Source organism: Chanodichthys erythropterus, chromosome 21, assembly GCF_024489055.1.
Source record: "Chanodichthys erythropterus isolate Z2021 chromosome 21, ASM2448905v1, whole genome shotgun sequence".
Classification (NCBI taxonomy): domain Eukaryota; kingdom Metazoa; phylum Chordata; class Actinopteri; order Cypriniformes; family Xenocyprididae; genus Chanodichthys; species Chanodichthys erythropterus.
This window is the reverse complement of record NC_090241.1, coordinates 18,864,048-18,878,591: the sequence shown is the minus strand read 5'-3', so window position 1 is coordinate 18,878,591 and position 14,544 is coordinate 18,864,048. Positions and strand designations below refer to the sequence as shown.

The following is a 14,544-nucleotide window of genomic DNA, read 5'->3' as shown; positions in this document are numbered from 1 at the left end:
CATATATTTTTGGCTCATATTTTCAGACATTTTTCTCTTTCGGAATTTAGGTGCATCCCTACTTATTTACGACATGACAATGTATAGCCACCATGCTGGACTACTACGTCTTCTAAGGCAGCGGCAGAAACATAGTAGGTTGCTGGAGCTTTATTCCGTGAACATAGTTTCCATTGGTATCAAAATTCAACATGTGTCCATTATATTGTAATTTTCTGCTCGACTTGCACTTTGCAGCAACGCAACCTTGTTTCTACAGCGACTTTCAGCATGTTTCCTATAACAAAATCTGACATGTTTACATTTTACGTGGCGTGAGAAAGTGACATAAACCATGCGCAATCCAATTAGAGCAGTCGGACTGAAAGGGATTTCCAGAAATGCAAGTTGAATAGGATTTCAAACCACATATAAATTTAGCTCAAAACAGATTTGTAAAAAAAAAAATCGCATTTCATGTGATTTTTTTGTTGTTCACACTTGCTAAATATGAACGGATTCCAATCGGATATGCACAAAAATTGGATTTGGACTGACAGTCAAGGCTATACAACAAGGCTGTACAAAATGTGCAGTGTTGGGGGTCCTTCAGGACAGGTTTGAAAACCTCTTCTAATATCTATTATTTCTAACAACAAAACATTTTTTTTTATGTGTTTCTAATGCTTACAAAAAGTATGTACTGTACAAGAGAAAGTGCAGTCTGGTCCATACAGATTTTAATTCTGTACATCTGCTAAAAGCTGTTTTGTCAACTTTTAGAAATACACTACAATATAGATGGCCTCTAAGATATGAACTAAAAGCCACAATTTCAGTGGGTCTTTGGAATTCACATTCAATGCAGCGTCTTTTTTTCTCTATTTTACCTTCTTTAACCTCATCACACCACTGTCTTTCTTCCTATTTTAGCCCCTCTCTTTAATCCCAGGAGTACTGTGCTCTTGGTTAGATGCTGTGGCTGTGTGTGACATTCTCAGTGACTGGGCATGCCTGGCTGACCTGGGTTCACTGCAGACCCATTTACAGGCTGACTAGCCAGCATTCAACCTCCCTCTAGCCATTAAGGCAGTTTGCAAACACTGTGCATATATGTGTGTGTGCGTGTGACCGTGCAATGTGCACTTGTGGCACGCGTTTACTCCGGGCCACTCTCTGCTGACACATGCACTGATGAAAGCAGGACACATCAGGCCATCCCAACCTCGCTCTTATTTCTTTTAACCCTTAAACCTTGCTTCATGCAAACCAGCTTTTTACATACAGGGGACTAAGTGCTTTGGAATGAAAGCGTGCATCAATATAGAGAAATAGCATGTCATATAGCTTTTGTTGCCATGCCTGAAAACATGTCAGGATTGTGAGGTAGGGGGCTTTCACATCAATAAAGAAAATATATATATATATATATAAATATATATATATATATAGATATATATATATATATATATATATCTCATTCATCATTATAATTCAGATCACATTAAAGCATATTTATCATTATATATCATTCAGATCACATTAAAGCATAATTATATTTAAAAAGGAAGGTATTTTATTATATAATAAATAATTTTTATATGTTATATTAAATATATATATTATATTCATATTTTTTATTTTTTTAAAGGTGCTTTAAATTGAACAAAGAAACAAAGTAAAGACATACTGCAACGCTATTTTCGTTGCAGAGCTTCAGTGTTTACGTCCAAACGGCGGCTCAGTATTGGCCGGCACTGGTCACGTGAGCAGCACGACATTTGCGTGTGATGTTGACACAGGAGCCAGCCAATACCGAGCTCGCATTCGGGCGTAAACACTGAAGCTCTGCAATGAAAATATTGTAGCAGTATGACAGGGGACAGATGAATTTGTTGATTATTTTTGTTTTTGTTTTGGTGCACAAAAAGTATTCTCGTCGCTTTATAATATTAACATAACTACTGTAGTCACATTGATGGTTTTAACGTTGTCTTTAGTACCTTTCTGGACCTCATAAGGTGCAATGTCGTTGTTGCCTATGTGTGGATCAGATACCCTCGGATTTCATCAAGAATATCTTAATTTGTGTACGAAGGATTTGGGATGACAGTCATTATTGACAGAAATTATATATATGACAGAAATTTCATTTTTGGGTGAACTAACCTATTAATATATTGATATTTAACAATTTTAATACAGGGCTATTTTCTGTCCAATTTTTGTGTGTTACTTTAAATAAAAGTGTGGATATATTATTTTATTGGCTTGTATTTTTAAATTCATATTCAGTAAAATTATTGAATTTAATTAAAAAGTCTAAAAATAATACAATTTCATTTTCAGTTTTCGGCCAAGTGCATCCAGAATTTTCGGTTTCGACCCAAATTTTTCATTTTGGTGCTTCCCTATTAAAAATGTATATTTATATATTATAACATATGGCCTCTCTGACAGTGGAGGAAGTACTGAAGATGTGGAAGGCAAAACTCTACAGTTTCCCCACTACAGAGTGAAAATAGAAGTTGACAGTAAGAGCTGATGGTAGGAAATGCAGGGAATGTCTGCTGTCACTTACGGTAAAAAAGGGGAAGCTCAGACTGCTGGGGTTGGAGAGATGAATGTGAATACAGCAAAACACACACACTTCATCACATACTTTAAGGTTAATCGCACTTCTGCAAAGTAACAAATCGTCTACGCCAGGGGTGCCCAGTCTTGTTCCCGGAGATCTGCCTTCCTGCAACATTCAGCTCCAGCTCTAATCAAATACATCTGAACCAACTAATTAAGATATTCAGGAATACTTGATAATTAAAGACAAGTGTGCTGGAGCAGAATTGGAACTGAACTCTGCAGGAGGCTAGTGCTGTGTCTGAAAATGTCTAGTTTTATACTATAAAGTAGAAGGTAAAAAAACGTATGTGAGCCGAGCAGTGTGTCCGAATTCATAGTATTCATAAAACAGTAGGCGAAATGTACCTACTACTTCTGGCAAGATTCTAAAGTTCACATTCAAAGGACACATTACTAACCAATGAGGCCACATGAGAGGATTTGTGAATGGACACCATACAGTCGTGGCCAAAAGTCTGACACAAATATTAATTTTCACAAAGTCTGCTGCTTCAATGTTTTTAGAACTTTTTGTCAGATTTTACTATTATATACTGAAGCATAATTCCAAGCATGTCATAAGTGTCAAAAGGTTTTTATTGACAATTACATTAAGTTTATGCAAAGAGTCAATATTTGCAGTGTTGACCCTACTTTTTCAAGACCTCTGCAATTCGCCCAGGCTGTCAATTAACTTCTGGGCCACATCCTGACTGATGGCAGCCCATTCTTGCATAATCAATGCTTGGAGTTTGTCAGAATGTATGGGTTTTGTTTGACCACACGTTCTCAATAGGATTAAGGTCTCAGGAGTTTCCTGGCCATGGACCCAAAATTCCGATGTTTTGTTCCCCAAGCCACTTAAAGTTATCATTTTTGCCTTATGGCAAGGTGTTCCATCATGCTGGAAAAGGCATTGCTCGTCACCAAACTGTTCTTGGATGGCTGGGAGAAGTTGCTCTCGGAGGATATTTTGGTACCATTCTTTATTCATGGCTGTGTTCTTAGGCAAAATTGTGAGTGAGCCCACTCTCTTCACTGAGAAACAACCCCACACATGAATGATCTCAGGTGTAAATGCATCTGCACGCACAGTGAAGCAAAAACATTTAGAGGATGGCCTGGTGTCAAGAAGGGTAGCAAAGAAGCCACTTCTCTCCAGGAAAAACATCAGGGACAGACTGATATTCCGCAAAAATGTACAGGGATTGAACTGCTGAGGACTGGGGTAAAGTCATTTTCTCTGATGAATCCCCTTTCCAATTGTTTGGGGCATCTGGAAAAAAGCTTGTCTGGAGAAGAAAAGGTGAGTGCTACCATCAGTCCTAAGTCATGCCAACAGCAAAGCATCCTGAGACTACTATACTACACTTTTTCTTCAACCGTGTTTCTAAAGCACATTTGTTATGGGGCAGTCATGGCCTAATGGATAGAGAGTCGGACTTGTAACCCAAAGGTCATGGGTTCGAGTCATGGGTTTGAGTCTCAGGTCCTGCAGGGATTGTCGGTGAGGGGAGTGAATGTCCAGCGCTCTCCTCACCCTCAATACCACGACTGAGGTGAGACCCTTGAGCAAGGCACCGTACCCCCAACTGCTCCCCGGGCGCCGCAGCAATGGCTGCCCACTGCTCCGGGTGTGTGCTCACGGTGTGTGTGTTCACTGCTGTGTGTGTGCACTTGGATGGGTTAAATGCAGAGCACAAATTCCAAGTATGGGTCACCATACTTGGCCACATGTCACTTCACTTCACTTTATGTGTGGGGTTGCTTCTCAGCCAAGGGAGTGGGCTCACTCACAATTTTGGTGACAAACAATGCCTTTTCCAGCATGATGGAGCACCTTGCCATAAGGCAAGAGTGATAACTAAGTGGCACAGGGAACAAAACATCAAAATTTTGGGTCCATGGCCAGGAAACTCCACAGACCTTAATCCCATTGAGAACTTGTGGTTAATCCTCAAGAGGCAGGTGGACAAACAAAAACCCACAGATTCTGACAAACTCCAAGCACTGATTAATGGGCTGCCATCAGTCAGGATGTGGCCCAGAAGTTGACTGACAGCTTGCCAGGGTGAATTGAAGAGGTCTTGAAAAAGAAGGGTCAACACTGCAAATACTGACTCTGTAAGTTTATGCAAAGTAACTGTAATAAACTTGTAAGAAACTCTGTTGCATAAACTTAATATAATTGCTTGAATTATACTTCAGTATACCATTGTAACGAGGTTAGTAGATATGGGAAGAAGGAGGCGGGAACCGGCGAACATTCAACAAAACTTTAATATAAAATAAACAAACAAAACGAAAGTAATGCCGGCAGACCCTCGCGGACGTCTGCCGGCCACACAAACATAACAAAACATAAAATAAAGTCCAGGCCTGGTCCTCTCTCGTCTTTCATTGTAGTCGCTCCTCCTTTTATGCCTCCGGAGCTCCTCCGTGAGAGACTCGAGGCCGGCACGCCTCGCAGGTGACGCTCATTATCACTCGCGTCACCGGCCTCGCGCCGTTCCCTCACGGCTCTCGCCCGCCCTGCTCGTCACATACCCCCAACGCCCCTCGCAGGCCGGGGGGTACCTCCGAGACTGCGCTCTACTCCCCCCCGGGGCCTGTCTCGGCGGCCGCAGCACCTGGGGGTAAGGACAGACGAGACGAGAGAAAGGAGACGGAAGCAAGAGGAGCGACAGGACGAGAGAGGGGAGAGAGGAAAAAGAAAAAAAAAATTCTTGGTCCGGTTCCCCGACACACTGCCGCTTGGTCCTCAGCCTGCCGAGAGGCTCTTCTTCGCGGTGCCATGCGGTGGCACTGGACGCTCGGTGGACGGCCCGATCCTCGACCGCCTCCTGGCGGCCGGCGATGGCTCCTCCGACTGAGGGCAGCCGGCAGCGAGTCCCCCGTTCCCTGCTCCTCCCCTTTATGGCGGACGGCAGCAGGCTCCGGCCCACGGCGAACGGCGGCGACTCCTCCGCTCCCTCTTGGACGGCAGCCACCCCACCTCGTCCCAGGGGCACGGCCTCGAGCTCTCCGTCCCACCTTTCACTAGGCTCCAGTACCACCGCTTCGGGCAGCCTCTCGCGGTCTTCACTCCCGCGCTGCCCGAACTCCGCAGCACCGCGATCCCCCTCAGCAGCGAGGGCTCTCCGACAGCATGTCCCTCCTTCCTCCCGGGTTTCGGCACCAATGTAACGAGGTTAGTAGATATGGGAAGAAGGAGGCGGGAACCGGCGAACATTCAACAAAACTTTAATATAAAATAAACAAACAAAACGAAAGTAATGCCGGCAGACCCTCGCGGACGTCTGCCGGCCACACAAACATAACAAAACATAAAATAAAGTCCAGGCCTGGTCCTCTCTCGTCTTTCATTGTAGTCGCTCCTCCTTTTATGCCTCCGGAGCTCCTCCGTGAGAGACTCGAGGCCGGCACGCCTCGCAGGTGACGCTCATTATCACTCGCGTCACCGGCCTCGCGCCGTTCCCTCACGGCTCTCGCCCGCCCTGCTCGTCACAAGTTTATTTTGTTTTTTTTATTCGCTATGTGCTTTAACCCTCTGGTGCTGAGTGTCGGTCAAAAATCACAGATTTTTTTTTTTCTTTTTTCAATGAAATGATTGCACTATATTTTAGTTTAATAATATATTTTATTTATTATTTTGTATTTTTAGGGGATTTAGGGTACAAAATTATTTTTATGCAGTAGTTCCATTTATTCACATGGACCTTAAACGGTCATAAATCTTGAATGCTTTAGAGCACAAACTTAAGTTTGGTCTTTTTAAAGACGGCACTTGGCAGAAGTTATTGCTGAAGTGAAAAAAGTTTTAAAAAGTGAACTTGAAAAATGTTATAAAATTTATTTTTATGAAAAATGCACAAAAATACCATTTTCAATTTTTACTTGAAACATATATTTCTAAACAAGCTGTGTTCCAAATTTGAGGCTGATATCTCAAAAAATTAGCTTTCAGTAAGAATTTGTTTGTGCGCAGTTCCAAACATTTTCAATGAAATTCGTCTTGCATTAATTTCCAATGTGGCCATTTTTGACCGTGAACAATACAAGTTTGACAATTTTTTCAGGATAATTTGTGTGTGTGTGTTCCCACACTTTTACTAAATTCCGTACCATTCCAAAAAATAAATAAATAAATAAAAAATACACAAAATGTGTTGGTCAAAAATGACCCAACACCACCAGAGGGTTAAAGGCTGTAGAAAGTCAGTTCTCCTCAAGTTTACACAGGTTCCTTAGCAGTGTCACCAAAGGTGTAGTTTACCACAATAGCTGTGAACATGTTTTACTAAAGTTGGACAACCAGAAAGTGTCCACATTTTTTGTGTCCACTGTACTTGAAATCCAGAAAAATAAGAATCATTTTGAGGTTTAGCTTACAGAGAAATCAATGTGCACTGATCACATACCAAAATACTCCTCAGAGGGGGGGTTGTCCATGTCATACAGCATCTTCTTAGTCAGGCGGTCCAGTTCCTCCTCAGGACGACCCTAAAACGCAACAAACAGACACACCATGGTTTTACATACACTCTCAATCACACAATTATCAGCTTGCAGGTAAAATGTATAACACCACAAATCTCACAAACATTATACAGAACATGTTGACATTTACGATAACAAGATAACACCAGGCTAATTAAATGAGTTGATGCAACGGATTTTCATGGATGTGCACACGGATCTCTTAATTAGAAGGATCACCATCCTAACAAGATCATCAGTCTAACAAATAACTCAGACTTCAAGACTGTTGCTGAGGTTTCAGAAGTTAAAGTGAAGGCTGTGACAACTATACTCTCTTGATGCACTCAAACACCCAGAATCGTAACATGATGAACTTCATTAACTTCATCCACAGCTCATTTTTAATTGACAGGTTATTCCTGTACTGTTATTTTGCAAAAGAGCTAAGCTGGAGTGCTGTGTGTTGTATTTGTTTGTATTTGTAGATCTTGCAGTGTGGTGGGCTGCACTATACAAATTAAAGTGTTGCAGAATGTTACTTAAAAAAAATAAAAGTAATGACTCATAAAATGTAGCAAACTTAGTCACACTGTCACTTGGGGTCAATTATGTGTTAGAATGAGGATTAATAAAGCCACATATTACAAATCACATATTAAAGTCCCGCTGTGGTGAAAATCAAGTTTTTAATGTTGTTCATATGTCTATATGGTGTTTTTAACATGCTTTAAGACAAACCATGTGCAAACTCCCAAGTCAGCACCATTGCTGGGTATTTTCTCTTTAAAACGGCAGTGATCTAAAGAAAGTCTCAAACCAGCGGTTTGAAATCGCTGGTGTTTCTGATGTCACCTTGTAACCAATCACGTCAACGTGCCTGCGGGCTTAAGCATATCATTAACTGACCGCGCAAGAGAATCTCAAAAGAAGGTTATCCTCGTATATTTTTCTGTTGATATGAAAAATCATGTAGATTTAGCAATATGGCAGGTGTATGATGTATTTTACGACGTTATGATAAACTATATGCATTTTTCTACTGACGTTTTGAGTTCCTCAAATCATTTCTAAGGATACTGATTGTTAGAAGGCAGCTGTCTAACTTGTGAATGTGAACATGGTTTGTGTAACATTGATAACGTAGTCAAGCAAAACATTAAATCATATTAATTACCATCATGTAAAGCCTGAAACACACCAAGCCGATGCCAACGAACTAGTGGCGACGAAAGCAGACTACGGGGTTGGCTCACATCGGCAGCATCTAGATCCAAAGTTGCCCTGACACGCCAAAACTACGCTCGACACCCGACGGCCAAGTAGCATGTCCGTTCTGTGCCTTCGTAAAAAGAAATGCCTTTCCGTACCAGCAGGTGGCAGTAGCTGTACAGCCAATCAGAATGATCAGATGGCCCGACTGACCGATGAGCCGACGAACAAAAACTGCCCAACGGCCGACTGTCGGCTTGGTGTGTTCAGGGCTTAAGTTGACCGAGTGGATGTCGTCTGAGCTTGTGCAAGTGAATGGAGGCGGGGCTAATTATCATATTCATAGATGCGTGTATATTAAATTAGGTAAGGGTGTAGAGTTACATTCAAGCTATTTTAAGGCATTAAGTTTTAAGGGATAAAATAGAGGGGATTTTAAGAGATTTACTCTTAGTGCCTGAGCATGTCTGAGAGAAATGGCAACAGTGAAAAAAATAAATGTAAAAATCCCCATCTATTGAAGATGTCATGAAGATCTGATCTACTTGTAGTGAAGAAATGACATTTTACAGCTTTAATTTGGCCTCAGATACTGTACATACAACTCAACTTATCATGCCTCTTTTTTCAGTTTCATTTAACCACAGAATAACTGGATGAACAAAACCACCTTTTTGGCCTGGAAGGGGGAAGCCAGGTAATCCACAGACAGACTAACAAACAAACAAACACCCAGAGTTTTAACCAAATGTCAGAGGTTTTCCATCCAAAACCATTAAAGATTATACAAATTACCATTTACCAGTGCAAAATGAGGTCAAACAGGAAACCACTCCAACAAACACATCAACAACCCTGTTCAATTACAAAAACACAGTTCTGCAAATCACCGGGGATGAAGAAAAAAAGAAGCCAGAGTTCTGGATGATTCTGGTGTTGTTGTTAACACAGGATCTCCCAATATGAGAAGGGTTCAGATAAAAGCACCAATTACAGACACAAATCACAACCTTTGGTTTCCTCCCTCTGACCAACAGACACAAAGCACTTCTTTTGCCTCATTACAACTTTATCAACCTTGAAGTTGTTCACTCATGCAGTTCCTTCCTCTATGGCAAGTTCTACTGGCGTTCTATTTCTTGTCACAAGTTCCTGCACCAATCTGCATGCTGTCAGAACTGTGAGACACGTTCTGTCAGTACGGTACAGAGCCGATGACTGCATCTCACACAGAGGGAGGGAAACTAATGAAAACTTTCATGTGCCGAAAGCCCACACAAAAAAACTTTTAATTCAGCATATCTCCACTTCCTGCAGACAGCTAATTATTATGTTGGGGGTTAATTACTCGTATATGGATATAGAGCATTGTTGGATGGATGCAAACTATTTAGGAGTGCTCAGGAAACTTTCTGCAGATCTATTTGTTAACCTGTGTCTGAGTATCCAGGTGGACCCTGATCCCCTTCAAAGAATGAGGGGCCTCAATGTTTTCAAGAACTATGATGTGTGTGGATTCTCTTTTGAGTCTCTCAATCGCTCCATGTGGTTTATGACAATTTGACATGTAATTTAACAGTCTGAGTGGGCACAGTGGATTATTGTGGGAAAGAAAAACAACTAATTAAAAAGAGGGCTGTGTGTAATTATCTCTCCTTATGTATGACTTCTATAATAAACTGTTCTTTATACATGTTAACATTAGCATTATATTTAGCATTATAGAAAAACATTGCTTAGGAAGGAGGAATTAAATGTATGCATACATTTATACATAACATTGGATATCCTGGCCTTTTCATGTGTAACTCTAATAAATGAAGACATTAAAATCAAAGAATCCCCTGCTGTAAAAAAACAATAAGAATATTTCATATTAAATAAGAAGACTTGTTTATTGAAAATTGCGGTGGAAAAATATATAGATCCATCTTCCTACTGTGCAGTTCTGAATGCAAGGTTGCGTGCAGTATTGAATTAAAATTTTGGGTCACGTTTACATCCTTGTTAAGATTATCCAACAGAACTAAAGATTTTTTATTTATTTATTTATTTTTTACTGTGCATGTTCAAGCAATACAGTTCAAATGTTTGGGGTTGGCAAGACTTTTTAATGTTTTTGAAACAAGTCTCTTAGGCTCATGAGCAAGGCTGTATATATTTGATCAAACATACAGTAAAAACAGGGATATTGTGAAATATTATTAGAATTTAAACTAATTGATTTCTATTTTAATATATTTGAAAATGTAATTTATTCCCGTGATGGCAAAGCTGAATTTGCAGCAGCCAATCTTCAGTGTCACATGATCCTTCATAATCATTCTAATATGTTATTTTTGATTGTTATAGCTAACAGTTGTGCTGCTTAATATTTTTGTGGAAGTATTAATTTCTTTTCAAGTTTTACACTACACTTCTGAGTTATTGTTAAAGACATGCATGAACAAGTCGATTCAATTACTGTCCAATATATAGGCTACTAAGAAAGCAGCAAAATAAATTAAAGGGTTAGTTCACCCAAAAATGAAAATAATGTCATTTATTACTCACCCTCATGTCATTACACACCCATAAGACCTTCGTTCATCTTCGGAACACAAATTAAGATATTTTTGATAAAATCCAATGGCTCAGTGAGGCCTCTATTGCCAGCAATGTCACTGAACCTCTCAAGATCCAGAAAGGTACTAAAGACATATTTAAAACTCAAGTTCATGTGACTACAGTGGTTCAATCTTAATGTTATGAAGCAACGAGAATACTTATTGTACACCAAAATAACAAAATATTCGTAAAGCTTTGAAGCAGTGTTTTGAAATTGCCCATCACTAGATATTGTTGATTTTTTTATTTTTTTTTGCCGCACAAAAAGAATTCTTGTCGATTTATAATATTAAGGTTGAACCACTGTAGTCACATGAACTGTTTTAAATATGTTTTTAGTACCTTTCTGGATCTTGAGAGGTTCAGTGACATTGCTGGCAAAAGAGGCCTCACTGAGCCGTTGGATTTCATCAAAATATCTAAATTTTTGATGAACAAAGATCTTACGGTGTAGAACAACATGAGGGTGAGTAATTAATGACACAATTTTCATTTTTGGGTGAACTAACCCTTTAAGAAATATGTTAAATATTTCAATAGCTGTGTAAACTTTTACCCCCCCCCCCCAGAATAAAGACTTTACCAGTATATGGACCTCGATCAGAAAATGTATTGCAAGTGGTTAGTGAATAATCCATGTTTTTGCATTGAAGTACCATGCACAAAAGTGACGCTCACTTTAATTCACATTTAGTGAATTAACCTGTCTTTCATCTGCTTGAGTCATTCGAAACCAAGAGAGGAGTGCAAGATAGACAGAGGGTGATAAGTGGCCAGAAAGGTGTAAACAGACTTCTGAACAAAATTCTGCTGAATAAAGCCTTACAGCACTGCCACTCTATGTCGTGAGATGAAATACTCACTTGATTATAAAAGCACATCTTTCACAAGCTCAAAGCGCACTGAGCTGGTCTTTCAAGAACATGGTTAGAGTTTGCATTTCTGTGAGCATGAGGTCACTGTTCTCTTCAATAAAAATGATTCCCTGAAGAGTCATTTCCTCCTTTTCTTCCCAAAGGATCAAATGATTGTGATATTCATAAGCCTCTGAGAGGTGTGATTTCCCTGGCGTGTATTGGACACTGACTGTTATCTAAAGAAAGAAGACACTCAATGAATGTTTCCTTTGGCAACCCTCTTATACCTCATTAGTAAGAGCTGACTGATAATCTTTTTTTTTTTTTAATTATGCAATATATGAACACATTCTGTACACTCTGACAATATTGCACTGCACCTTCCTTAGTTTATGTTAAAAGAAAATTGAGCAAAAAAGGAAAATTCTGCCATTAACTACTCTTTCTACTCACACCAAACCTCATTTGTTGTGTGTCACATGTCCTAATCTCATGACATCATCATGCAACAACCATTGAGGCTTGCCATTATTGACGTGTCACCATATTTGATTTAGTCTCTGTATTCATGAGTTGACTGATGTTTTGATTTGATTTGAGAATGAATGACCACTTACAATACAGTTAAAATGTTTGGGGATCAGAGTGATTTTTTTTTTCTTTTCTCAGCAAGGATGCATTAAATTGATCAAAAGTGGAAGTAAAGACAATTATAATGTTCCCATAAATCCATTTAACAATACTCTTTTGAACTTTCTATTTAAATAGAATGATTTCTGAAGGACCATGTGACACTGAAGACTGGAGTACTCAAAATTAAGCTTTTCCATCAAAGGAATACAGGTAAAAATATTTTTAACTATTTTAAAGTATATTAAAACAGAACTTTATTTTAAATTATAGTATCTTACAACATTGCTGTTTTTGCTGTACTTTTGAGACTTTATTCAAAAAAATCTTACTGACCCCAAACTTTTGACAAAAAGTGTACATTTTCCTCCATTCAACAAACAAAGTGTTTCATTTCATTAGATTTAGATTAAACCGCTTGCAGTTTGGAGCTTAAAACCTTTGGACCCCATTGACTATGATTGTATGGACTTTTACAGCTGAAAGTTAAAATCATTTTTGTGTTCTGCAAAAGAAAAAAATATGGATTTGGAACAACTCAAGAGTGAGCAAATAATGACATTTTTTTCTTTTTTTTTTTTTTCTCTTTAAAGCGCTTTAGTGAGATGTAATCAGCTACTTGATGTTTCAGTGAGGAAAATCCATCAAAACGCATAGAGTCTGATAGAATAATGCCTGTTTGGATTTGAGCAGAAGTAGAAAGGGGATGTATAATGACTTGGTGGTGTGCCAGAGGGGGGCACAGGTGAAGGAAAGGAGGTAAGGATGAGGAGAAGACTCAGTCAGAGGCTATAAACCTCGACTCTCACGCTGGGTTATCGGCATTCTGTCAGGGGCCATTAGACACCACATTGCTGGTGTGTGTTCACCTGCTGCCCCCCACAGGGAGCATGCTCAGTGGGGCCATGTGCTAAACTCCAACCCCAAACCCTCACCTACTGCACCAAACTGCTTTTACCCTCCGCTGAACATCAGTTTCTGCATTTCCCTATTCCTATCTCTAATTCCCTATCTCTCAATGACAGCATATTTACAAGAAGGAAAGAAACATATGCAACAAAATTTTTTTTGTAACTTTCTACCTTCCTTCCTTTTTTTTGACTTCTGCTAGTATTTGGGGTTGCCAAGCACTTTGTTAAAATTTACCCTCTAGAGAAATTGGAATGTGGAAGATTCTTCTGTGGACAACTAAAATGAAACATCTTGGCTACTGTTATTGATTAAATGTAACACTTATACTGAGCATATATCTTGACAAAAAAATTAAATGGTAAATTTTCCCTGTCCGTCATGATACACAAGGGCAGAAAAATGTGTGTGAGGATTAAAAATAATATAAAAATAATAACTCTTATATAACAAGCATATTTTTAATTTCATTAAAATTCATTTTGATATTTTACTTTTATTATGATTTCATAGAAAAAACAAAATATATATATATATATATATATATATATATATATATATATATATATATATATATATATATATATATACACACACACACACACACAAACAAACAGAGAGACACACACACACAATTGCTTACTAATATTACTTATTATTAGTCAAAATCATGTATTTTTTTTTTTTTATTTAATATTGCGACCAGGTGGTGCAAGCAACATGCAAAAAAAAGAAAAAAGAAAGGGAAATTATATCAGAGATAACGTATGTAGAGGGTCTCAGAAGAGGGTCATGAGGTCAATAAATCTCATAAAATGTTAAATAATGAACTTTTAATGAAGGCAAAGTTAGTTTAGTTTGTAAATTCATGATATATGCATAATTCATAATGAATAATTCATGATTTTTACCTCATATTTATTTTTAACATATTTGTGGAAAAAAATACAATTTACCTATAAAATATATTTACTTGGGAAAAAAATGTAAGGAAATATATGTCTTAAATTTTCACTACTAAATTCCAAACTTTTTATTTTTTTGAAAACTGTATATTGTTTTTTTTTTTTTTTTTCAAAACCACATGAAGCCATCAAGAATATAAGCATGTTTTAAACTATTTTTTTTTCTTTTCCTTATCTTTTACACACTTAAATTTTCCTTGTAAACGCATATAAATGCCTTCAAAGATTTAAATGCATTACAGAAAATTTAAAATAAGAATGTTGTAGATTTAAATGCATTGTTTCAG

The 14,544-nt window shown here is 38.5% G+C and overlaps 1 protein-coding gene across 4 annotated transcripts in view; it reads right to left on the bottom strand.

The window, feature by feature from the left end:
* Positions 1 to 14,544, bottom strand: part of lpp (LIM domain containing preferred translocation partner in lipoma) — a 231,867-nt gene that overhangs the window by 46,593 nt on the left and 170,730 nt on the right. For all 4 annotated transcript variants that reach the window (XM_067374511.1, XM_067374514.1, XM_067374512.1 and 1 more), the window contains one exon: positions 7,020 to 7,101. In XM_067374511.1, coding sequence (XP_067230612.1) covers positions 7,020 to 7,101 — 82 coding nt within the window. The remainder of the gene's footprint in view (positions 1 to 7,019; positions 7,102 to 14,544) is intronic.